General features: G+C 23.9%; 3 protein-coding genes across 14 annotated transcripts in view; 2 read left to right on the top strand and 1 right to left on the bottom strand.

Moving 5' to 3' along the window:
• Positions 1–6: 6 nt before the first annotated feature.
• tex (THO complex 3 homolog tex) lies at positions 7–12,495 on the bottom strand. 6 transcript variants are annotated; one of them, XM_003693774.4, is made up of 3 exons: positions 12,370–12,495; positions 1,472–1,719; positions 7–1,155 (listed from the first exon to the last, which is right to left on the bottom strand). In XM_003693774.4, the coding sequence occupies exons 2-3, from the start codon at positions 1,661–1,663 to the stop codon at positions 373–375; spliced, it is 975 nt and encodes a 324-aa protein (XP_003693822.1). In that variant the 5' UTR covers positions 1,664–1,719; positions 12,370–12,495; the 3' UTR covers positions 7–372. The 6 variants fall into 6 exon arrangements, with proteins under 6 accessions (XP_003693822.1, XP_086767370.1, XP_086767372.1 ...); XM_086911244.1 differs by having other exon boundaries at positions 12,421–12,495; XM_086911246.1 differs by lacking the exon at positions 12,370–12,495 and adding an exon at positions 2,478–2,967.
• Positions 2,329–6,063, top strand: LOC100869592 (cardiolipin-specific deacylase, mitochondrial). The gene is given in 10 exon segments (XM_086911243.1): positions 2,329–2,836; positions 3,288–3,372; positions 3,453–3,635; positions 3,795–3,907; positions 4,003–4,141; positions 4,267–4,464; positions 4,589–4,865; positions 5,233–5,290; positions 5,292–5,585; positions 5,696–6,063. Coding segments are annotated over 10 exon segments (1,500 nt in total). The 5' UTR covers positions 2,329–2,744; the 3' UTR covers positions 5,757–6,063.
• The window catches only part of larp (La related protein), a 28,873-nt gene continuing 8,397 nt past the window's right edge, over positions 6,403–26,878 (top strand). For 2 of the 7 annotated variants that reach the window (XM_086911232.1, XM_086911233.1), the window contains exons 1-17: positions 6,403–8,261; positions 16,095–16,168; positions 16,499–16,552; positions 16,956–17,124; positions 17,249–17,353; positions 17,707–17,861; positions 18,084–18,208; positions 18,296–18,485; positions 18,857–19,402; positions 19,715–19,872; positions 20,325–20,550; positions 20,609–20,776; positions 20,938–21,194; positions 21,294–21,454; positions 21,797–22,051; positions 22,429–22,562; positions 22,897–23,418. In XM_086911232.1, coding sequence (XP_086767358.1) covers positions 7,430–8,261; positions 16,095–16,168; positions 16,499–16,552; positions 16,956–17,124; positions 17,249–17,353; positions 17,707–17,861; positions 18,084–18,208; positions 18,296–18,485; positions 18,857–19,402; positions 19,715–19,872; positions 20,325–20,550; positions 20,609–20,776; positions 20,938–21,194; positions 21,294–21,454; positions 21,797–22,051; positions 22,429–22,562; positions 22,897–23,397 — 4,110 coding nt within the window. In that variant the 5' untranslated portion in view covers positions 6,403–7,429 and the 3' untranslated portion in view covers positions 23,398–23,418. Of the gene's footprint in view, positions 8,262–12,473; positions 12,660–13,245; positions 13,423–16,094; positions 16,169–16,498; positions 16,553–16,955; positions 17,125–17,248; positions 17,354–17,706; positions 17,862–18,083; positions 18,209–18,295; positions 18,486–18,856; positions 19,403–19,714; positions 19,873–20,324; positions 20,551–20,608; positions 20,777–20,937; positions 21,195–21,293; positions 21,455–21,796; positions 22,052–22,428; positions 22,563–22,896; positions 25,028–26,228; positions 26,250–26,878 lie in introns of those variants that run through there. The other 5 variants (XM_086911234.1, XM_086911235.1, XR_015292994.1 and 2 more) reach the window with 5 other exon arrangements.

The following is a 26,878-nucleotide window of genomic DNA, read 5'->3' as shown; positions in this document are numbered from 1 at the left end:
AAGCAATTAAGATATTTTTTTTTTATTATAATTTTATATCTACATTCTTTTATTACATTATCTTTTATTATAAATAATCAACTTCATTCAAAATGTATTTAATTAATAATATTAAATGCGGAATCATATAATTTTCACATTCATTCAACATTCATTTTATAATTTTTACTTAAATATAAGATTACTATATATAAGATTTCCTTGATTTTTTCATTAAAAAATTTCACTTATTTTTATATATTGTTTTACAAAATATATAATTATCATAATATTTTAATACATTTAAAAGAGAATACAGGTACAAAGATCAAAATGAATTTTTTTTGTTTTTTGTAATAATATATTTTGATATAAAAGTCTAAAAATAATATTTTAATCATTAGCAAATCCAAATACTTTTAGACTACCAGCATCACGTTTTCGATCATAAGTATCTTTATCATCACATGCATATGCTAACAAATATTGTTTTGGATGCCATGCAACTGTAAAAGTTGCTGCCTCTACTGGTATATCTGTAATTTTTTCTCCAGTTTCAACTTCACCTATATCTATTACAAGATCTTCAGATGCTGCAGCTAATAATTGTCCATTATAAGAAAATGATATAGTTCTTACTGGCCATTCTAATCTTGAAAATGTTCTTAAACAACACAATTCATCTGCATCCCATAAAGAAACTAATGCATCTGCTGAACCAGTTGCAAAATACCTTCCAGTAGGATCAAATTCTATACAAATACATGTTCCTGGATGTGCTTTAATTACATGTAATAATTCTAAATCTGGATAACTTAAGATGTGTACACAGCCTTGACCATTAGTTAAATAAAATGTATCAGAATCTTTATTCCATGAAATTTCATTCACTTCAAAATTGAACTGTTCTTCTGCACGAATTTTCATTACTCGTGCATCAATAAAAGTCACTAAATCTTCTTTGTTTCCTACAGCTATTGTATTACCATCAGGTGACCATGATATATTGATATTTTCACCTCTTGTACTGATATTTGCTGTGCATTTTTGAGTTCTTGTATCCCATATACGAACTGTCTTATCTCCACTTGCAGTAGACAATAATTCTGGATAAAAGGCATGCCAGCATAGTTGATCAACACTACCACCATGTCCTCTGAAAGTTGTTTCTTGTTTCTATAATAAAGTATATTAAAGATTAAAATCAAAGTTTTAATAAATAATTTAAAGACTTTTTAATTCTATAATAATCAAATTTAAAACATAAAAAATCGATATGTAATACAATTAAAAAATAAAATATTTCTTGTATAAAAATAATCATAAATAATTTAAAATATTCTATAAGATTTAAAAACTAATTATAATTTCATTATAATTAAACGGTGTGTGTGTGTATATATATATAAAATAATAAATAAATATTTATCAAATTAAATTTCAAAAAATTGAAAGTATACTAAATAATAGAAAAGAGGTTATGTTTACTTACTAAACGATCTGGACAAAGAGAAAAAATGCAAACAGATTTATCAAAAGATCCTGAAGCCAAAAGTTTTCCATCACAACTCCATCCTACGCTATGTACTTTTGCAGAATGACTTTGTTGTTCTCTAATTTTATTATGTGATTTAAAATAATTTATCAGTTCATCAACACGAGAAGTGGACATTGTTGTTTTCATTAACTATTAATTAAGTTATGTAATTACTTAATTATTCTTTTTTTGCGATAAATTATCTATAAATTAAATGAAAAACAAATGACATAAAGATATTTACATAATTGTTAAAATATATTATAATAATTATTTACATGTTTATTTTAACCATAGATAAACTATCAGATAGATTTAATATATATATATATATATAATAAATATAATAAATATTTTTAATAACGTAATTTAAGAATTTATAAATATCTTAATATTGATAATTTGAATTATTACTGTTTTATAAAATAGAATTATAAATAAAAAATAATAGGAATTATTGGAATTAAAAGAACATATATAATTAAAAATTATTTAATATAATTTAAAATTATTTAAGTATAAAAAAGCATTCATAAATTTTACTCAAAAAATAATTTTTATTATTTTTATTAAATTTTTTTATATAAAAAAAATTTTTTTAATATTTTGAATCTGTGCTACAAATTAATAAGAATATGATAATTAAAAAATTTATATTAGTTAAATAATATCTACTAGATGTCATTTATACATATTTTATAAAAATAATTTACTACTAACAGATGGCGCGAATATTTTCATATTTTAGAACTTTAATTACAAATCAAGAAAATCTAATAAATTATATTATCAATGAATTTTAATTGAAAATTAACTTCATAAATACTTTAAAAAAAACGGGACGGTAACGTCCTCTTAAGAATGATCGATATGTAAGAAATTTATTCATCAAAATTGCAATTGTATTTGTATTACAACGAAGATGCGAATGTTCATACGTGATATACTTGTAAAACATCACCTGATCCGATTATTCCTATCGCCTGATTAATATATTTGATAAACTGTTTACCGCGGTAAGTTTATGACCAGTTCAAGAACAATGTCGACATCGTTAATAGCATTTTAAGAATTGGGACGTGATAATGATCACACGAATTATCCAGATTATTTCAAACCGAAATAACGAGTATTTTAACAAAATTAATGCTTTTTTATCTCTAATAAATTTCTACTGCCAGTAGTTAAAATTCAACGTTTAAAAACGTTTAAAAATTAATGATTTATAATGCCACGCAGTCGTTTGGATGCTGTTTATAGAAGTATTCTTCTCACTAAATTTTTTACGAAAGGCTGGGGTAGTCCTCAAAATTTGAAAAGGTAAGAATACTCTTGATGAAACTTAACAACTTTGATTTTATATAATATAAATTTAAATATTTGATTCGTGTTCGAGAGTATTCGATATTAGTCCTATGATTGTAATATAAATAAAATGTATATACTATATTATGCATATACTATATTTCATGTACTACATTAATATTATTATTATATATATAATATTTATATATTATATTATATAAATAAGTATATATATAATATGTAAAATATATTTATAATATATATATATATAATTTATAAATAATACTTTTAATACTAATTATGATTAAACTTAATATATTATATAAATAAATTGCACTAAAGATGTTTTTTATAAGAATTATTAGAAATTATATATAATATATATATAAATTATAAGAAATAATATAAATATATATAATATAAATAATATATGAATTATAGAATAATCATTAAATTTATATTTCAGAATATTTGAATTTAGAAGACTTCTTGCTAATAGAGATACATGTTATAAACTTATACCTCGTGATTATCCAATCAACATAACTAAGGTAATATAAATATTTTAAAATTGAGATTATTGAAAATAGAAAAAATATTATATTTATTATTTTTATATGTATTTAAATAGGATGAAGAATGGTCAGATTGTCATATAATAGAAGGTCGTTTTGAAAGTCCATTCAATAAACATCTTCCTCAAATAATGCCTTATGAGACAATAACTGCAAATTTTCAATTGGTCTTACCAAGAAAATGGTACTCTCATAAAATAAAGCCTATTTGTTTACATCTTGCAGGTACTGGAGATCATGTAAGTAAACTAATCTTGAATTAAATTAATTTTTTTTATAATATATAAATTATAAAATTATAATATATAATATATAAATTATAAAATCAATGATTTTTATTGAAATGTTTTATATTGAAATTGACTTATTTATTATCTATTATACCTATTACCTTTCAGTTCTTTTGGCGAAGAAGAAATTTAATTGCCAAACCTCTACTGAAAGAGTCAGGAATTGCATCTTTATTATTAGAAAATCCATTTTATGGTACAAGAAAACCACAGAATCAAATGTAAGAACTTATGTTCAGAAGGTTTGTAATAGTAAACAAATATTGTATTTTAAAAGAAATATGTATGTACATTAATATTGATTTATTATTTATAGACGTTCTTGTTTACATAATGTCTGTGATATTTTTGTTATGGGAGGATGTTTAATAATGGAATCAATTGTTTTATTAAATTGGTGTGAACAGCAAGGATTTGGACCTTTAGGACTCACAGGTTTATCAATGGGTGGCCATGTTTGTATTTTAACTTTTCTTTGTAATTTTAAATAACACAGTTTAATAACAGAAATAAATTTAATTATTGATGATATTAATTATTTTATAATATAAATATCAATAATAAATATTGATTTGTTTAGATGGCTTCTTTAGCAGCAACTAATTGGCCAAAACCAATACCATTAATTCCTTGTCTTTCTTGGTCAACAGCATCACCAGTATTTACTCAAGGAGTAATGAGTGCTTCAATTAACTGGACACTTTTAGAAAATCAATATTTTGCAAATGAACTATATCAAAATGATCTCGCCAAAATGGTGAAAATCATAGGTAAAGAAGTAAGTAGCTGATTATTTAAAACATAAAAAAGATTTTTAAATATAATTATAAAAAATAATATATTTTTAATATATTTTTACAAAATATATTTTTAGTATAAATATTTAAGCCATTTATTTTTAGGATGCGTTTTTAGCTGGACAACATTTTGCACAGCATTATCCTTCAAGCATGAAAAGAGTTAATGAATTAAAGAAAATGACTGAAAATGTTACTAATAAAGTAAATACTATAACTGCCTCTGAAACTGTGATCAATAATAGAGATTATAAGAATTATGATGGACAAAACAAAGACAATACTTTAAAAAATGAAATTGCTGAAGAAAAAGCAGCAAGGATATTTCCTTTAAATATATTATCTAACAAATTTAAATTAAAAGATTCAAGTACACATAAAGGCATGTATATTTTTAGCATATATGTATGTATGTATATTTATATTAATGAATTCTAAATTTATTTTTTCTTTAACAAAATTGATAACATAACTATCTTAAATATTTTTAAATATGCTGAATTGTTTATGTAAAACATAACTTATATTAGATTTTTTTTAGAGGATTTTAATATATTAATATTATATTATTAAGTTTTTTTTCTTATATAATTTAATAATTTTGAATTTTTAAAAATTGTATTTTTTTTACATATTAATAGTTTACAAATGTTTGATATTAAAATTGTTAATAAATATAATATTTATTAAAATATATTAAAAGAAGTGTTTATTAAAATATATATTTTTTTTTATGTTTTCTTTCTCAGTTTTAAATCTTAATTTTAAAAAAGCATGGTTGATAAGCATGATTATTATATTGCTTTGGCAAAATAGGTATATGTTTGTTACCAGTTCCAAGACATCCATTGTTTTCGGATTGTAAATGGCGCGAACGAGAAGCATTACAATTTATGTGTGGAATAATGGATGAATGTACGCACTTAAAAAATTTCGAAGTACCTGTTGATACCGAATTGATTATTGCTGTCTGCGCAAGAAATGATGCGTATGTACCGCGAGATGATTGTATGAGTTTGGATAAAATTTGGCCAGGAGCAGAAATTCGTTACATAGATGCTGGACATGTATCCGCGTATCTTCTCCATCAGAAAGTATTTAGGTAAATATTATATATAGAATATTTAATAATGAATAATACTAATTTGAAGTTTCTGAAAAAAATTAAAAATTTATCTTTTGATTTTTAAATCATTTATTTCTCATTTTTAGATCTACTATAGTAGAGGCATTTGAACGATCATTGAAGAAATATCCTTTACAGATTAGCTGATGTATAATATTATCTAAATTAGTGTAAAAAGATTTCTACAAGTTATTTTTAAAGTGTAATTTCGTGTTTATTCGCGATATTATATTAAGGTAAAATATATATTTAAACAATTTTTTAGATACTTTACAATTTTTATTATTTTTTAATTGAAACAAATTGGAATATAAATAAGAGTTGATCATGTGTACAGATTCAAATCTTTATATATACACTGTAAGAAATGTTTATTATAATAAAATATATTTTATGAAGTACGAATAAATTATAACATATTTGTATACAAGAATAAATGATCTGATTCATTGTTTATTCGTTTATTATTTTTTACTTTTTAAATTCATTTATGTATAATATTAGATTAGTAAAAATTAATAAAGAATATATTGATTTATAATATCTATTAATCTATTAATTAAAAATAAAAAATATTAAGATATAGTTATTAAGTAAATATTAAGTATTTTAATGTTTATTTAAAATTATCAATAAATTAATTATATATAAAATTAATTATATTATCAAAGATAAATAAAATTTTTAAATATTATTCTCAAAAGGTGCAGAACTATAAACTTAAATTATGCGGGTATTATGAAATAGGAAATACAATGGCGCTATCTACAGGATTGATAATAGAATCAATTAAACCGGAAACTGTAGCCGCTCGCGTAAAGGCCAGGAGCAAGCGTTGGCCACATGTGTTTTGTAGACCGCTTTTCCGTGGAAAAAGATCACCGAAAATGCCGTGTTTACGTAATCTGTGGTAACGTGACGTTGAAACGGTGCTCCTGAACTCGCTGCTATTGTGACAAAATTTTTAGCCTAGTATTCAAGCCAGTCAAAAAAGATTCGCAAAATATAAAGAAGAACGTAAAGAAGAAAAATTACTTGTACTAACAAGGTGTACCCTGGTTGTCTGCTAACTTCCTTTTTTCTACTTGGCACGTATTGCATATACTGATATATTTTCTCGACATTTTTCACCCATAAAAAAGGTAGATTTAAAAGTTATTTAATTATTTATCATAGATCAAAAAAAAATTTATACCGGCTCAGTTTTAATCATTTTGTGAAATCGCCGAGTCAGCGTGTTCTTAACCACGCAACTTATTTCCTCATGTAAATGTATTAGAAATTCTTCGTACATTCAATTATCGTGATAAAGATTTTTGTCAAAAATTTTTTTTTTCATTGAATATTGAAAAAAATCTAACACAAGTGAAATAGAAAAAAAACTGTTAGATATTCGATAACGACCGCATGTGCATACCGCGCCTTCTGGAAAGAGCGATACCTCGTGACGAGAACATTGAGTGGGCGTTCTCTTATTAACAAAATAACTAACGACTGGCTTTTTATATTCGTGTATAATTTTTATTAAATTTAACGTGTCCGTGCATTATTGCACGAATTTCAAGAAGAGATGCGTCTAATTCACGGCATGGAGGACATGTTTAAATTGATGCTTTGAAGCCGAATCGACACACGAAATATTTTGAATCTCCGATCAAATAACGAGAATATTCGGGTAAATTAATGTATCCGAGGGTGTTCAATGTTCCTCAGGACTCCTCAACTGCCTGAGAGGGAGTAACATCTTATAAAATTTTTTCGAGCCAAATTCTCGTGGTCGGACTACCTCGTGTTTTGTCTTTCGGCGCGTACTATTCAAGATGGCGGCCAAGGTAGCCAACAGCACTCAGGGAAGTACCGAAAGAGAACAGTGCCCCGGGGTCTCTTATGCAAGTATCTTAAATCCAAAAAGCAGCAATGAGATCCGAACTGTTAATAAGGGTAATAATAAGGAGAATATCGGCGATCAAGTAGTTCAACAGCAATCAGTATCTATTAATCGTATTGCTTCTCAAAGTCTAACTACTAAAGGAAAATCTTATCAAAGAACTGGAAGAAGAGTTAATTCACAGAATAAAATTGAAAAGCGTTATGGAAATGAATTACCACCAACTGCGGAAGAGAGCCAATTATTTATACAAAAAGAAAATTTAGTTGAGCAACGACAAGAATCTATTCTTGAAAATGAACAATTAAATGGTGATATTGGAAGTGATGGAGAGTTTCAAACAGTAGCACCAAAAAGTGCTAGGAGGAAAGAAAAGTTACGAGAACAACAGAGAGATTTATTTAGAGAACGACAGAGATATCGTGATCACAGATATCCTCTTCGTGGTCATACTGGAAGTAATGAAAGATCATATAAAGAACGAGATCGAGGAGATAAAGGAAATGTAGATCATAATATGGGAAATAAGGATATTCAAAAAGATAAAGAAGAAGCAGAAACAGAATCAGAATTTCAACCTCCAGTTAAGTACATTGAAGCCCCTTTACCTGCAGTTAATCCTTGGACCAAAAGTAAAATTGTACCACCAACAACATCTTCAAATCTTGTTACTGCCATATCTTCAGGAAATATAACATCTATCGAAAAACAGATTGAGAAAGAGAAAAGAGTACTTCAACCTCAACAACAACAAGGTATTATTGGTAAGTGTCAATATACATTTCAAATCATTTACTTTTATATTATATTGTATTTTATGAGTATTTAAATTAAAAAAAATAAATAGAATTTTATGCTTTTTATGGATTGCAATACTATTCTAGTTCTAATTTTATATGTTCCAATTCTATTTTTTTTTTTATCTATAAATATAATATCATTTTAAAGACTTACAAAAAGAATATATTATAACTTTTAAATATTTTTTTTTTTTAATTCAAAAATGATTAGATTTTTGAATTAATTTATAAAAGTTCAGAAATTTATAAAAGTTTTCATATATTTTATATATATTACAATTTTATAAAAAATCAAATATTAATAAAAATTAAATGTATATAATTATAAACAAATATCTTCTATCATATATAGACATTATTGAAATAACATATTTTTAAGCAAAACAGATTTGTATTTTCATAATTATTATAGAAAATATATTAATAAATACATACATATTATAAAAATATAAATATATATATTATTAAAAATTTTTTAAATATATATTAGGTATATAATAATAGTAATTAACTTAAATATGATAAATTTTTATAAAATTAGTGATTTTAATATTTGTATCAAATTGGCTTTGGACTTTGTACATGTGATGAAAGAGGTTCTTATCTAGTTATAGTATAGTATATGAAAGTATTTCTCCAAAAATATTGATGATAATTAAGTATTAATTATTAAAATTAATTAACAAAAGAGGAATTAATTTCTTTAATTACAATTATATAATAATTTGATTTATAACAATATAATTCAATAAGTTTAATAACAATCTTTTAATGTTTCAATGTTTAAATTTTAAAAAATTTTATTTTTAAAAAATATCAAATATAATTTTAATAGTGTAATTATATTATATACTATTTGAAAATAAAATAAATTATCATATATACTGGCAAAACAACTTAATAAATTTTAATATATTTTTTAAAAAAAATTACTTGATGTCAAAAAATATATTTATATTTTTTATAAATAAAAATTTTTAATAGCTTATTGAAATACCTAATATATATTACAATGAATTTTCTAAGTTGAAGAATACATAGTTTTTGTGTCAAAATTTGAAATAAAATGTATAAAAATATATTAATTTTCACCTATACTATAGAAATTGATAACATATTTTTAATAATATTAATTAATTTTTTATTACTTTGCTTATCAACTGTTTATTTATCTAAATAAATATAATTATGTAATAACATAAATATATTTAAATAATAATGCTATTCTATTGTCTGAATATAATCAATAAATATTGACAAACTATATAGTTATTGAAGTGCGACATTGTAACGAAACGATAAGAAACAAACGGTAATGAAGAAAATATTTTATGTTTTCAATGGATAAACTATACACGTGCATAAAAAGCAATAGAAAAATATTTTAAAAAAGTTTTAAAAGATATAAAAGAAAGTTTTAAAGAATATAGAAATGTAAAAATATAGAAAAAACTATTATTTAAATTTTTACAGTTTCATATATTATATTTAAAGCATATAAAAAAATTTTATTTTAATATTATATGTAATTTTTAATATCGTGTCAGTAATTTCAGTCAGTAAAAAATATTTTTTTATTAAATATATTTTATAAAGATTATTGATTTAATAATAATTTATTTGATACATTAATTTAATTTACAAATTTAATTTTAATTTAATTAACATGGAATTAAAATTTTAACGAAATGTTATTGAGTATTATATTTTTTATTTAAGGAAAGAATTGTTACGAAATATGTTTAATTTTAAATATTATATATTAAACATATATTAAATGAGACCCATAAATATTATGAAATTTGAAATATATGAAAAAGAAATTTTATAGAGAATATTATATTATCAAATTTTTAATTTTAGATATTTATTATTTGAATTTTTCTTATAGTAGAAAATTATAATAGAAAATTAATATATTGAAATAATATTGAAAAGAATATCTATTAGCAATATCTATGGTATTTATGTATATTTATGTAATTTTTACAAAAATTGCAATTTATCACATCGATTACATAAAAAAATGTTCGTTAATAAAAATAAACAAATTTTATTATATAATGCAACAGATTTATAATATTTAATCAATTGTCGCATTAGTTAGAAAAAATCTTGAATCTCAGTGAAAGATTAAAAATAGATAACACGATATTAATTAAGATGTTTAATTGATAGGTGATTAATTGAGAATGTTAATATAAAATATATTTATAATTTATAATTTTAAATGTTCGATTCGTTTGTGTTATCTGAACATCGTTGATTAGTCCTCGGCATACGTGGCAAGAAAATAATAGTGTTGGCAATCGAATCATACGTCACTTATATCTAATCTTTTTTTATTTGCATAATAATTTTTGATCTCCTTTCTGAATAGTCCTTTCTTTACTTCATAGAATTTGATTTAACATTGCTACAACACATGGATTTATTTTCAAAGTAGTAATATAATTTAATTTCTTAGCACAATAACTAAAATTTTGATGAAAAATAATATATCTTGAACTTTTAAAATGAAATTAATAGCTGATTATATTAAAATATAAATTTAAAAAAATGATTTGATTATATATAAAATATGAAGACGTCGAGCAATGATGTTGACGCGTTTTTTTAAACTCTATCCAATAAATGTACATAACATGATGCAATTATAAGAATTTCAGAATAACTATATTATATTTTTAGTTATAATTCAAATATTTACTCAGGAATTTCTAAGAATTATTCCTAAAGAATAATTTTTGATAAAAATTAATAATATCTAATAATTTATATGTGGATATTTAACCTCTTGTACCTAATTAAATATGCTTGTTAGATCAAATGTTATATTTTATTTTAATTTTTTATGAATCTTTATATCTTATACTTTTTTATTATTTGTCCCAATGTTTACTTCTTATATACTTCTTATTACATCGAAACAGTGTCAATAAAATTATAAAGTAAATGATATAATAATTTTACATTCACAAGGAAAAATTATGGTCGTTGATTGTATGTTCTATCTATTTATATTGAAATATGTCGCAGAAAGTGAGAGTAGTGAGAGGGAAACCTGTTTCAAGTTGTAGACCTTCTACCTTTAAAATAAAAGTAGATAAAAGTAGAATCGTAAAGTCCAATAAATTCCAACCATATGTATATTATGTCAAATAAGAATATAAATAGTAAAATTGTAATGCAATGTCAAGATCATTTCCTTTTTTTCATTACATAACGAAATACACATGAATAACATGAAAATATTAATAAATCTATTTGAAATACTTATATTGAAATTTTTTATTAAATATTTATTTTTATTTAATGTTAATTAATATTTCTATTTCATCTAAAATTAAAAGTTCATTTGAAAGAAATTGTGTAATTTTTACACTGAACTTTATGTGATATTATTTTTCAAATGATTTGTTATTAAAATTAGTAAACAGATTTTCTTTACTCGATTTTTTCTTTATCTTTATAACTATTTTCCTTATACGACATTTATAATTCCTACAAATTTATGTATTGAATTGAAGCTTACAACGTACATATGCGTATTATTGTGTTAGCTAGTTATCGATGTAACAAGTTGGAACAAATCGGTTGCCATTAACTTTCCTGCTTAGTTACAGCATTTCAGTAAAAAATATTGATTTTCTTGTGTATCTTATGAGATGAAAATTTAGTGTTGGAAATATTATCATGCAATAATGACTAATATTATTATAAATGAAATTACATTATCTTTTTATTAATTTTCTTTGAATTTTCATTATAACAAAATATAATATAATATGCTCAATATATATATATATATATATATAAAATAAATGTTGCAAATATTTCTTCGTTATTCGAATCGTATGTATGATAATTATTTATCTAAATAGTGTATGATAATTTATCTATAATTATTTATAATAATAATAATTATATATTATTAATAATGCATAATAATTATTGAAAAATTACAAACAAATTTTAATTATAATTCTATTTATTTAATAATAAACTTTTTCAAGTTATTGAAAAAAGAAAATTAATTGAAAAAAAGATAAAAATTAGTATAAAAACTAACATTTAGTACTGTTTGCATATCTAAGATTAGTGAACAGCTGTTAGTATTTACTGTATTTTGTCGCTGCAAGCCTTCGTTGATTCTTCTCTTTTGCCTAGGAGCTCAGTATAGCGTTGACTGTCGAACTGCAACTTAGATATAAAACGAGTTTTCATTATATTTCTAGTGTCAAAAGAATTTTTTTTTAGTGCTCACTGTTCAAAAAAAGTATTAAGAAATTTTCAATAAAAGAAAAACAAAATTTATGCAAGATGTATAAATATTTGTTTTTAACTAGGAAATAATATTTCGTAAGTTAAAAGTAATTAATTGTTCATACGTAATAAGTGCATCATTTTATCGGGTTCGAAAAAATATAAAATATTGCGCATTAATTTTTTTTCTCTTAGAAATAACATCGTCAGTAAATTATATTTATATGTTTTATTCATTTAATCATTATTTTACATAAAGATAAAATTCATAGCATATAACGGAAAGCTCGTGTAATTTTTTAATTAATCCTTTAATCAATTTTTTTTATATGTACGCAAGAACATATAAAAATGATCAATAGAAACATTTAAAATTATTTCGTTATATCCGTCAATTCTAACCTATATTGTTTCCTTGTAAATTGAATCTCAATCTTTGTTTTCATTTCTTTTTTTTTCTTTCTTTTATAATTTATATAAAGTTTCTTTATTTTTCTATAGTATTTTATTTTATGATATTTTTTCAATTCGGAACAGTGAAATAATTTTATCTATAAAAAAAGCAAAAAGAGTACGAATATACCTGTTGCGCCTTTTTGAAAATGAAACATAGTGTTAAATGGTCAATTGCTATTCATAATTGCAATATTCATTAGATTCAGGTGTTATGTGATTTTTTTTTTTTTTTGTAATTCTTAAAAAGTCTAATTTTTTTAATGGCTATCTGTGTTTTAATAAGAATCCTTGTTTATTAAAAAAACATTTAATGAATATAAGTATCCAACGAAGCCGTTTCCTGCGTGAAGAAAGCAATACATAATGAAGATTAATACAAATAAAACTGACAATACTATACAACGTAAGTTTTTTTTAATTCTGAAAATTATTATTAACGATAATATTGATACGAAAATATTCTTTTATAATAAATGAATCCAAAGACAACTTGTAAATCACTTGATATTTAAACTTATTTTAATCAAAAATAAATCTCTTAAATAATTTGTTTAATACATAAAATAAGAAGATTAAATTATCAAAAGTTGAACAATTTCATATGTTTTCTTTTTTTATTTATGTAACATATGTTTAATGCGATAAAATTACAATGTCACATCTGAGATAATATATACGTCCGGTACGGAAAAGTTTAAATGTTACGTCAGACGTAACATACATATATCTATTAAGAATTAAAAACATCGTTTATTTAATTCGTACAATTTTCTATTCTATAAATTCTATTGTATAAATTTATTTTTGATTTTTATCTATATTTTTCAATTCTAAAAATTTAGAATTTGAAATTTATAGTTTGACAGCTTGTAAATTTTTAATAAATTATTAATATATATTAATTAATAATATGTAATAATATCAATAATTTTATAACTTTATATTTTTATAATGAAAAAGATATTTTATATATATTATGTATTGTTTATTGTTTTCATGTTGACAATTATTATCAATAATACATGTTTTGATTAACGTGACATTATTTTGACGAAGTTTACTATAGTTGAAAATTAATTTGGCTACAAGACAAATTCGAGGCAGATCAATCTGTTAAAAAGATAAAGTTTTAAGATAGTTATTTTAGTTAACGAATAATGCTTTAAATCTTCAGAGATTTCAATCTGTATAAGAAAAACATACAAACTTATAATTATTTTTATACAGTTCCTTTTTTTTATTTTTGAATAATCTAGATTTGAAATGTTAGGTTATGTTTCTACTAGAGCTATAACAGACTTAGCAACATAAAAAATTTTGCTTTATATGTAAAGTGATATCGTAGATATAATTTATTGTGTCATTTATTATACTATAAATTTGCAAATTTGAAAAATGAATAACGAAATTTATATATAAATTTTTATACAATATTTATAATATTTATAAATATATGTAAGATAAAAATTAAAAATATTTTTAATAAGAAATGAATATATCATTTATAATGATAATATATTATTATAAAATCTAATTTTTAATTTCTTTCAGTAGAATATTGTCGATTTGTAATATTTTATGTTTGATTGATTACATATAATCTTATAGATTGAATGACAAAATCAAGTGATTTGCATTAATAACTGATTTTGGTTATTAATCATAATATTTAATATAGTCAATAAAATTAGTATATTTCCTTCGCAACATTTTTATTGCTTTGATTTCTTATATTTTTATTAATCGTTTCTTAATTCCTAGCTATGTATATTGTTTCTTTTATCGATCTTTCAGTATTAACCAATTAAAATTCTGTTACATTTATTTTAGCGTTTATTTTTCATTGTGCAAGATATATATGTAATTTATTACATGCCACGTTTTACTCGAAATTATATTAATCGTAGATGATTCTTATTCCATTTCGAAATTATCGAAATTATCGACAATATCAAATTGTAAAACGAGAAACAAAATGCGATATGTGTGAAGTTATATACTTTCGTTTTCATAGTGATTTATATTTTCGAAGTAGCCAATAGAGATAGATTGATTCAATCAAAAACAGGTCAACAAGCAAATCTACAGCTGTATCACTTGCGTAACGTGAGCTGTACTTTAAGAAAAGATTTGTATACTTCTAACACATACAATGCATCATTTATTTATAGGAAATTATATTTATAGAAAATAAGGAAACCGAGGATAATATCAACATTTTATTTGTTGTTATATATAAAATACAAATGACACATTAATAAATTTATATTTAAAAAGAAGGTTATTTGTAAAAATATATCAAGAATCATTTGTTTGAAAGAAAATACTTTGTTAAATAATTTCAAGTAAGGAGATTAAAAAATGTACAGCTTTTTAGGTTTAGTATAATTAATAATGACAAAAGTAATTTTCATATTATGATAATTTATGTATACAGATATATTATATATATTTCTTTTATATAATTGCATGATAAATAAAAAAACATTTAGATAATTTAATTTGAATAATTTTTTATGGTAATAATAAGTCAATAAGAATTACCATGTTTTTTCCTTTCTTTTTTTTTTTATTCAAATATTTTCAATTTTTTCTTAAGGCAGTTATAGATAAATATTTTATGAAACAGTTGTAAATCAATATTTCTTAATCAATATTTCACAAGATATTTCAGCAGTGTCGAGAAAATCTTATTGAAATTTTATTAATTAAATATTTCTGATATTTGTTAATATTTATAAATAATGTTGAAAAATATAACAAATCAATTAATGCAATAAATAAAAATTATTGGTTATAGAATATAAATATAAATTTTTAATATGAAATTACGATGTATTGTGAAACCCTAAAAGTTTCGAAATAACTTTGAAATAACCACTAACTTAAAAAAATTAGAAAATATTGCTGTAGTTATTTGAGGTCACAAAATTTTCGAATAGATAAATAACTCGATAAGAAATTGTTTTTAGTTGAAAATTTTGACATTTACTTCAATATTACTTTATCATTGATATACTTTATTGTCTTTTTTTTTTATTTTCATTTTTTTTTTTCTTTTTTTTTTTTTTACAGAAAATGGCATTAACGCCGGAAATCATCCGACTATTGTGACGGCCACAAAAGATAGGAGAAAATTTAATCGAAAGGTAAGTCATGATATATTTTATGTTTTTTATCTATTTAATAAACATCTTAAATATAATATACATATTATTAAATATTATTTTACATATAAATATTTATATGTATATTTGAAAAAAGTATTGCACGTTTTTGAAATATATGTATATATATTTAATATATATATGTGTGTAATATAAATTATATTTATTTATTTATAACCTGTTAATCATAAATGAATAATATAATAATTTTATAAAAACATTTTTTTCCATGAATTTGAAACATTATTTATAAGATTTCGCTAATTTTTTATCATATTGTTTATATTAAAATTTAGTTTATGAATTTAATAGGCGAGTGACTTCTCCGATATTGGTGATTGGCCAACCTTGGAAGCTTCAGGAGAGGTGTGTCAAAGTTATTTTTTTTTAATATGCAAAATATTTGATTAATTTATTTTTATAATTTTAATAGTTTTAATTTATTAAAGATTTAATTTAATCAATATAAAATTATTTATTTTTTATATATTTTTTTTATATATTATTTCAAGCAATCTATTATTGCAAAAATATAAAAAATTATGCAAAAGCTAGAACTCATAGAATATAATCTTTTATATATCTATGAGCGTAGATATTTTGCTATAGTAATATTGAATGTGGCCTCATTGCGGACATATTTATTATCCGTGAAATTTTATTACATTTATACAATTATATATTTATTTATTTTATTAAAATGAATAGTATGCTTTGTTTATTTTCATCACATATTGTCTATATATAATAATATATTTTCTTATTTTAGAAAAAAACAGTCGTGGCAGTACAGAAGCAAAATGGTGTAATTGAACAAAATTATAGTAAAGAAAGTAGTGGTAGTGCTGTTGAAAGTAGAGGAAAGGAAAATAAGGAGCAGAACCATTGTCAAGATGATAATGAAGAACATATAGATGCTAGTGAAAAAAAAAAGAAAGGTAATAATTATTTGATTTGTTTGATTCTAAAAACAAATAATTTATTATTCATATATATTTTTTCTTCTAATTATAAAAAATTTATAAAAAAATAATAAATTTTTAATATTTTTATTATTTATAGTAAATAAACAAAAATGGGTACCATTAGAAATAGATATAACAAAAAACCGAAGTAAAAGAGATCGTTCTCCAAAGTATCACAATCAAAGAGAAAAGAATGGAGAAGGTATTTAATAAACATTTATGTACTTTATTACATTTGTTCTTGTAAATAATTCTTATATTCATATTTTTAATCTATCTATTATATTTTTAAGAATTGCATATTAATATCGTAATGTAAATTAACTCTTTGCACTCGTATTTATATTTAAGAAGATTATCAATCAAGTAAGAGTCCTTAGAATATAATAATTATACGTATTGAATGTAATTATGTTATACATATATTTACTATGTAATTATAAATGTAGGATGGCGACTATATAGCGATATACGAGTGCAACGATAAAACATATCGTGTCGCTTATACGGCGACATACGAGTATAAATATTAAGTTTAAAATTGTTTTTTAACAGAAACAGATTCGTATAGAAGTAGGGAACATGATAGACCTGCATACATCACAAGAGGTGGACGAGGTGGACGAAGTTATAGAGGAAGAGGAGGACGAGGTGGGCGAGGTGCCTACCGTGGTAGTTTTAGACAGAGACATGATCAAGTTTACATGCAGGTAATGTTCACTATTTTTTTGAATATTTAATGTATGATAAAAATAATAAACAATGTAAATAATAATAATAATAATAATAACAATAATAATGATGATAATATTTTGATGGGAATCTCTCATAACATATCTTGATGAAAGAAGAAAGTAGACCTGATATTAAATAATTTAAAATAAAATAATATTAGATTTCTAGATAAGTTTTTAATTATTATAATTTTTTAGATGCACAAATTTGGACTTTTGGATCCTAATTACATGATGGCTTACATGGGAACATTTTATTTTAATAATACAAATTTCATTAATATAAATACAACAACACTTAAAGAATTTTTAAGAAATCAAATGTAAGTTTGATAAATTAAAAATTTAAACATTAAAAAAATAAATACAAGTGAAATTTTACTTCTATCATATAATTCATATTTTTATAGAGAATATTACTTTAGCGAGGAAAATCTTTTAAGAGATTTTTTTTTGCGTCGTAAAATGGATGCACAAGGCTTTTTACCTATTACTTTAATTGCTTCTTTCCATCGTGTACAAACATTGACGACAGATGTTGGACTTGTTATTGAAGCAATTATGGAATCTGATAAATTAGAATTAGTTGATGGATTTAAGGTAAAATAAATACATTTTTACAACTCTAATAGTGCACAAATCATGTTTAAAACGCATCTACATTTTTTTATGTATTTGATGAAAGATTTGTGCCAAATCAAATGGAAGAGGATTCGCTGACACCATTCGAGCTTAATTTAAGTTCAATGAATGGAGTTTGAAAGTAGGCCTCCTTACAAATTTATATCTAGAAAATATGTTTATTGATATATCATAGTAATTGATCAATACAAGAGTTATCATAAAATGTTATGCATAAAATATTAAATAACATTAAATTTTATTAAAAAATCGAGAGGTCGTCGAAAAATTCTAAAAATTTCTATAATAATAAAGTAACTAATATTATTAATATATATTTTATTTATTAGGTCAGAACGAAAATAGATCCTTTGAAGTGGCCTATCTTGGATGCAGCTGGAAATCCTGTGTTCTCGGAATCATCTAATACTTCTAATCCGTCTCAAAACGAAGTAATACTCTCCTCCACGTCTGAATCAGATTTTTGCCCTGCTGCTAGACCCTTATCAACGATTCCTATTCCCCCAGTTCCGCGTATTCTTCAATCCAACCACATTATCCCAACAATAGGAAGGCTCAGTGAATCAGAAAGTATATCCTCGTCAATAGGCGACAGTTTAAATCCTGACGTACCGGAGTTCATACCGAATGAACTGACAGAAAAAACTAACGAACTTATTGCGGCTGATAGTAAAAATGAACAGAAGACAGAAGAACAGTCAAAAGAAATAAAAAGCATTCCAGCACCGAGTAACGATTCATCACTGTTCTCGAGAAATGAATTCTCGAAACCGGATGATGAAATGTCTACAACGGTCAAATATTCTAGTCCAAGTTCAGCACCAAAAGTGCAAATTAATGGAGAATCACAATCGGCCAATAATGTTTGGAAAGAGGTAATTTTTTTTTCGTGTATTATTAGTATCAACATTGAAATTAAATTTTCGCGTTTTTTTAATCCACAGAAAAAACACACTTCCACTTTTACAAGTTATTCAAGATCTTAAATTGAACTGTACTTTTTTACCTAGAAATGTAAAGAATACAATGAATTTATAACAAAGGTGTAATAGGATGTCGTTGTTACCAATTAAGTAAATTAGAATATTTGCCCAAATCGTCGATTAAAATTACGACACAAACTGTGGATCTATTTCAAACAAGTTATTACTATTAGTAATAAGTAATAACTGAGTTCATGAAAATAGGTAAGGCGAAGGGTGAAACCATCACATAAGGAGAAAAGCGAAGAAAAAGAGAAAGTTGATAACGTTAAAAATGAAGAAAGAGAAGAATTAGACTTTCAATTTGACGAGGAACTTGATACACCACCACCAACTGGCCGGCACAATGCATTTTCTGAATGGTTTGTTATTATTTATTTTTATTTTTAATTATATAATATAAAATTTAGCCATTCTTTAATTTTATGTATCGATATTACATATATGCATATATATGTATGTTGTTGCATATATATATTGAGTGATTTGAAAAAATATATATATATTTTGAGTATATTTTTTTTCTATATCTTTTGAAAGATTTTTTTGAAACGAATTAAAATAAAGATAAATATTTATTTCAAATAGATTTATATTGTTTTTATATAAAAATATATTTTATATTTTTTTTATTTCGATGCAAATTTAATTTTTATTGAAAATCTTAAAAAATCTTTGTAAAAAAATTTCAAATGATGATTCTATATTAATTATTTTTTTTTATATTTTATTGAGTACTATATGCTTCTAAATTATTGCATCGTTTTTTCAGGTCACTCTGTATGTGTGAAAGTTAACATGTAATATATTGTAGGTCTGAAGATGATGAAGATTATGAATTATCAGATAGAGATGTTAATAAGCTTCTAATTTTTACACAAACAACGGTGCCTATATCGACGCGTATTCCAAAACACGAGGGTCATGATCGAACTGGTGACTGGACAACTAGAGTAAAAATGACCCAAGAACTTGAACAAGCCATCAATGATGGGTTGTATTATTATGAAGAAGACTTATGGATAAAAGATGGTCAACGGGTAAGTTTAAAAATTTTTTTTGAATATTCTCATATTTTAGTTATTTTATTCTCTACAGTATGGATCTTCATCATCAATTGGAAGTTATAAAACTGTCAATGTGATTAGTCAAGAAGATTTTGAAAAAATGGCTCCTAAAGCACCTAAAAAAGCCAATCCAGAAGTTCCTCCTCCACCGCCATCTGCAATAGAAGATATGGAAGTATCACATTCGCTTCCAACACAGGTTGATAATCTATATTTATTACATCTATATTCATATTTAATTTTATTATAATGTTCATATTATTGTAATTCTTTCTTTCGATATGATAAAATTATAATTATATATGAATTTTACCATTACTATATAATATACATATATATATAAAATAATGATGTTAATAGGTAGCAATTGTTGACACTCAAGAAAGAAAAGATCGTCGTGTAGATAAAAATCGTTGGAATGACAAATCAAGAAATAGTAGAAATGGTAGAAGAGGAGTAGTTCCTCGTTTCTTTGCGGTAGTAAAGGATGAACCTTCGGTCGATCCTAGGACACCGCGAAAAAGAAAAACACGGCATAGCAATAATCCTCCTGTTGAGCATCATGTTGGTTGGATTATGGATGTTCGAGAACATCGACCGCGTACATATTCTACAGGGTAAATTTACATCATTTAACAACTGTCAAAAAAGAAAAAATTCGATTTAAAAATTCGAAAATTTAAATTTGAATTTGAATTTGAAATTTATTTGTATAGAAGTAGCGCTGGGACAAGTCCAAATGAAGGGTATCTTGCGAGTAGTTATGGAAGCGCACCACAATCTTTACCTACTTTTCATCATCCGAGTCATGCTCTTTTGAAGGAGAACGGTTTTACGCAACAGGTCTATCACAAGTATCATTCGCGTTGTTTAAAAGGTAAATATGAATTTTCATTTATAATTTTCATTTTTTTTTTCTTATGATAGATTATATACAGAATTATTTAAAAATTATAGATCACAGTTAAAACGAATTAATCTTACAAATAAAGGAATTGATATAATTGATAATAGATTTTAAAATTTGATTAATTTATAATATATATATATATATATATATATATATATATATATAATGATGAATTGTTTTATTTTTGTCTTCTTTTCCCGACTGAGGAATAATTATGAAGAGAAAAGAGGATCTGAAAAAATGCTTTAATACATATAGAATATAATTAATTTAAGAACATAAATTTTAATCATATTTATATTATTTCAGAACGCAAGAGACTTGGAATCGGCCAATCTCAAGAAATGAATACACTTTTCCGTTTTTGGTCGTTCTTCTTACGAGAGAATTTCAATCGTACTATGTATGAAGAATTCAGGACTGTAGCCAAAGAAGATGCTTCAGAAGGTTATCGATATGGTTTGGAATGTCTTTTTAGATTCTATAGTTATGGTTTGGAAAAAAGATTTAGACATGATCTTTATAAAGATTTTCAAGTCGAAACGATACAAGATTACGAAAGTGGTTAGTAAATTTCTTTGTCTAAGATTAAATTTGATGCACACATAGGTTGTTTAACTATTCAATTTCCTTGATAGTTAAACGGTAAAATTGTGCTATAACAAATGAAATGTTCAGTTGATACCATGAGAATGATTTGTCTCGTGTGTGGTATTTATCATAGCAACAAACATTTATTTATTAATACTAACGTATCACGAATGATCAAATGACCGATTTTAAAATTGGTTTCGTTTTCTAATAAAGTGTTGGTACGTTTAGTGTTAATATAATAAAATAGTTATTCAGTAATTATGATTTTCACTATTTACTTATTATTCAGTAATATAAGTTACTAAATATTCAGTTTATTACAATTAAGACTTTATATTGTATTTTAGGTCAACTGTATGGCTTAGAAAAATTCTGGGCATTCTTAAAGTATTATAAACATTCTGATCAACTTCAGGTAGATCCTAAATTACAGGAGTATTTATCCAAGTTCAAGAGCATTGAAGACTTTAGAGTAGTTGAGGTAATATAATTCATTTATATTATAATTCACTTATAATAAAATATAAATTACATATTTTATGTACATTATAACGACATTATCGTAATTAAATCAAGTTAAAATTTAATTGAAAGAAAAAAAATGTTTATTATTTTGTTCACATATAGTTATATATAAAATAAAATGAATTCAGCACAAGTAATGTTTAAAAAATATGAAAAATGAGATATAAATTAATAATATAATATAATTTAATATTTTCAAAAAAAAAATTATAAGAAAAACTATGTTCAAAGTTTGTGTTGTAAGCATTATCATTGTGTATTATAAATGTACACTATATTTATTTTTACAGCCTCAAATAAATGAAATGCTACAAGCATTTGCTGCAAATTCACGATCTCAGGCTGCGAAAAGACGAAACAGAAGTGTGTCCGAAAGTGCAGGTGATGGTGATATTTCGTCTACCAATAGAGTTCGTCGATTATCTGGCGGTTCCAGTACCGTAACACTGCCAATCTTGAGTTCTGAAAACAATCCTATTGCGCAAAAATCTCGGGTGGAATCAGTGAATCTTTCACAATTTCGTAACAGAGCTGGTTCGTTCGGATCTGGACGATTAGGCCATTCCAGAAGACGGAACGACACTGCTTCCTCTTCCTCGAATAGTCAACGAGATTTAAATAAACAACAGCAATCACGAAGCAGACAAAATTCTGGCTCTTGCACAAAGTCTCAGGAAGTGAGCAGCAAATCTCAAAATACTGCTAGAGATCGTTTGCAGACGACTTCAAAATTCGAGCAGATGAAATCGGTTACAATCAAGACGGATAGCACGTCAATTTCTCAAAAATGAGATCAGCTTGAAAACCGAAGGGTAAGTGCATAAGCACTTACTCGATTTGCTAAAATGAATAAGTGCGTTGCTCCTGTGATAGGAATAATACTTGTTCTAAGGAAAAGGAATATCTCGTTTGAAAAATAATACAGAAGGTCACAGAATGTTCTAGAATGTGTAAAAGAATAAGCACAAAATTCTGTATATAAAAAGATGAACTGATCAGCGCAATTTTAACTTTGTTGAAGATCGTTAGGGAAGAATAATGAAACTGTATTTGACGCTATAAGCAAAGGTGGGAGGTACCTTCGTTTCTAAGAGAAGTTCATCGAGCTGTTTTTAAGGTAGTTCGTTAAGGTTGTATTTACGAGTATACATATATTCAATTATTCTTGCTTATATCAGAAATATTAAACTCAGATTAAACTCTGCTCAGTTCATCCGTTATGATACTTGCTAAAAATTGTAACTGCAAAGAAAAAGGCCATCCAGATTGAATGAGCACATCTGGAGAATCCAGATACGATAATGTTTCATAATATCAATGAATTCGTATATTCGCGTATTCATTGAAAACATTTATTCAAATGAATTTTTCCATTTGGAAAGAAGAAAGAAGTTATAGATTTTTAAAGTGTACAATGTATACATTTATGACGACATTATTATCGTTATTCGAAATCGAGAAAATATTCTCTCTTATTTTATCATTGCTCGAGTTATGTCTTCATTCATAGAAGAATCATTTATAGATAAACTATATGATATAAAATGATATAAAATTAAAACTTCAATTTATTATTAGGATAGTCAGAGAATAAGAAATAGTTATCAGTATAAATTTTTTCATTCTATCTTCAATTCTTAAATTCAACAAGACAAAATATTTAAATGCACAAAAATGCACGTTGAATCTCAAAATCTGATACTTAGATTATGAATTATCAGGACATGTTTCTTCGTGCTTTATCAATAGAAGAAACTAATTTAATTTCAAATTAATATGAACAATCGGCGAATATATTTGATTCATTTGTTTATTTCATTATAAGTTATTATTTTTAACATAATATAATTTGTCTCGTTAAAAGTAATTTCTTTAAAAATATAATGAATTATATACTGTTTTTACCATCGATGTTTATCAAAAATTTGAATTTTGAATCGCATTCGTATCGATTGCAAGACATTAAGAATTTCAATACAAAATGTATAAAATTTTTAAAATATTTTTTTGTTTTTTTAATTTGGTAAGAACATCATATACCTATATTTTATTACTTATGATTCTAAATATTTATCTCTCTAACTTTTTTGTAATTTACCAAGTATTTAATTATACGAAAAGCTTAGCTCAATATAAGTAATATAGTTTTTTGACAAATTGTGTTACATGTTTGATCATCTAGTAATACCGATTGAAACTCTTAAATTATTTTGATGCTTAATTTAGATTAAATCAAATGCTGAATTAATTAAAAATTTCTTAAAGTAATTTCATGGATTAAATTAAAAACAAAAATGTAATTATTACCATTGTAAATGTCATATGAACATATGAAAGATATTCAATTCGTAGCCAATGCACAATGGACAATATTATATTTTATGTATAGAAGTTTATAAAGGTTGTTCCTTTAATAAGATATATGTAAGTCTATTAATTTCAATTTATCTCAATATTATGGAGAATGTTTGGAGAATTATGAAAAAAATAGTAATAGTAAAAATACGACACTCACTATAAAAATGGATATTTATTTGTTTCTTTTATATGTACTATATCAAATATTATCTAATGATACAATACAGTGTAATTTTCCGTATCATCAATATATATTCGTATCAAAACGGACGACTTATCCATATGCGGAGTAAAATATAGATGTTCACAGTAAATAAGGAAACAACAGATAATGAAATGCTGTCCGTCCAAATAGGTTCAGCTATATAGATATTTCTATGTTGTTATGGTAAAAAATCCAGAAATGACCGATCAATCTATGCCCATACTTTTGTAACAAATTTTGATGCATGATAAAATGCATGCCCGTCCATACTAATGCAATAATGATACGATATAGAGGTACAATAGTAAAAGAAACAAATAGATGCACATTTTTACAGTAAAAATTCTTGTTCCAAACATAAATTATTTTATCTTATTTTATTTTCATTATCAAATATTGAAATTCAATTTTATTAATCAAATATTCTAATTGCTACTCTTTTTATATTAATTTTTATACTAAAAATCTTTTTTTTTTTAATGAATTTCATTTATTAATTATATTTGCTCTATGGTTCAATTTCTTTAATATTTATAATATCTTTTTATAAATTTAGAAAATGTAGCAATTAAAAAATCCCTTTATAAATGTTCATCATATTTTTCACTTTATTGCTAAACACAGATAAAGCGAAATTACTATCTATTTTTGTTTTTTTAACGCTTTAACATTCCTGACAAACAAGTTAATTTTTTATGATTAATTGACTATTATTTTCGATCTAAAATTATTGATCAATCATCAAATATTATAAGAGCATAGAAATATTAAATATTATGATTAGGCAAAGAAATATTTAAAAAATAGATTCTTGTCTATCAAAGAAAAATAATTTTCTTCAAACAAAATTTTTAATGAAACTATAATTCTATTGAAAATTAAATATAAAAAATTGTCCAGATAATCAGAAAGAAAAAAATATTAAGGACAGATAAAGAAAATAGAATATATTATTAAATTTTAAATTTAATAATAATAAGAAAAGTATATTGGTCGTACACACATATTTTGGCAATTTATCACGTGACTCGTGATTTTTTGTTTCATGGTGATTAAAAGTCGTTCGCTGATTCTCCGCATGGTGCTCTCTATTCCGTATGGCTACTAATTCTGTTATTGTGACGATGAGATTTTCGCTCGGTAATCGAATATCTAATTTATTTCAACTTTGGTGAGTAGTTTGCTCGCATATTCCATTTGGTATTTCTCACTCTATTATGCTATAAGTAAACTTAATGACTAAATATTAACTCTATTTGTAGAAATGTATACAGTTTTGACTAATGTGCATGATACTAAACCGATTTATTCGTTAATTGATTCTTCCCTATTAATTTTCTCAAACACATAAAATTTTCTTTTTTGATAATCCGATTAATTCTTATAACTGAGAAATCTATTATATAAAGCGACGATATGAGCATGAGACAAATCTGTAAGAAGCTTAATAATTTTTTCATTAATTTCGAAATATGAGCAAGATTAATATTTTTGCTCTTCTAAAGAACATATAATTCTTTCTAGAACATCCAAAGACAGTGTTGCTAATAACATAATTTTGTTTTTATTTTGTACACACGTTCTTATGTCATAGTAAAAAAACAATTGCCAAATCACATATATTAATACAGCATGGTTATATATTACACAGCATGGTAATGTTTGCATATATCTATCGAGATAAGAACAAATCTGTGGCACTGCTTTTG

This window comes from Apis florea, unplaced genomic scaffold, assembly GCF_048593485.1.
Source record: "Apis florea isolate Af1SG1 unplaced genomic scaffold, ASM4859348v1 contig_3203_pilon, whole genome shotgun sequence".
Taxonomy (NCBI): Eukaryota; Metazoa; Arthropoda; class Insecta; order Hymenoptera; family Apidae; genus Apis; species Apis florea.
Note: the sequence above shows the minus strand (reverse complement) of the source record. Positions and strands in the feature narration are given on the sequence as shown.

Coding starts and splice junctions, on each gene's coding strand:
- tex (XM_003693774.4), bottom strand. CDS start 1,663: ATGAAAACAACAATGTCCACTTCTCGTGTTGATGAACTGATAAATTAT. Junction 1,156..1,471: donor CTCTTTGTCCAGATCGTTTA/GTAAGTAAACAT, acceptor ACTTTATTATAG/AAACAAGAAACAACTTTCAG.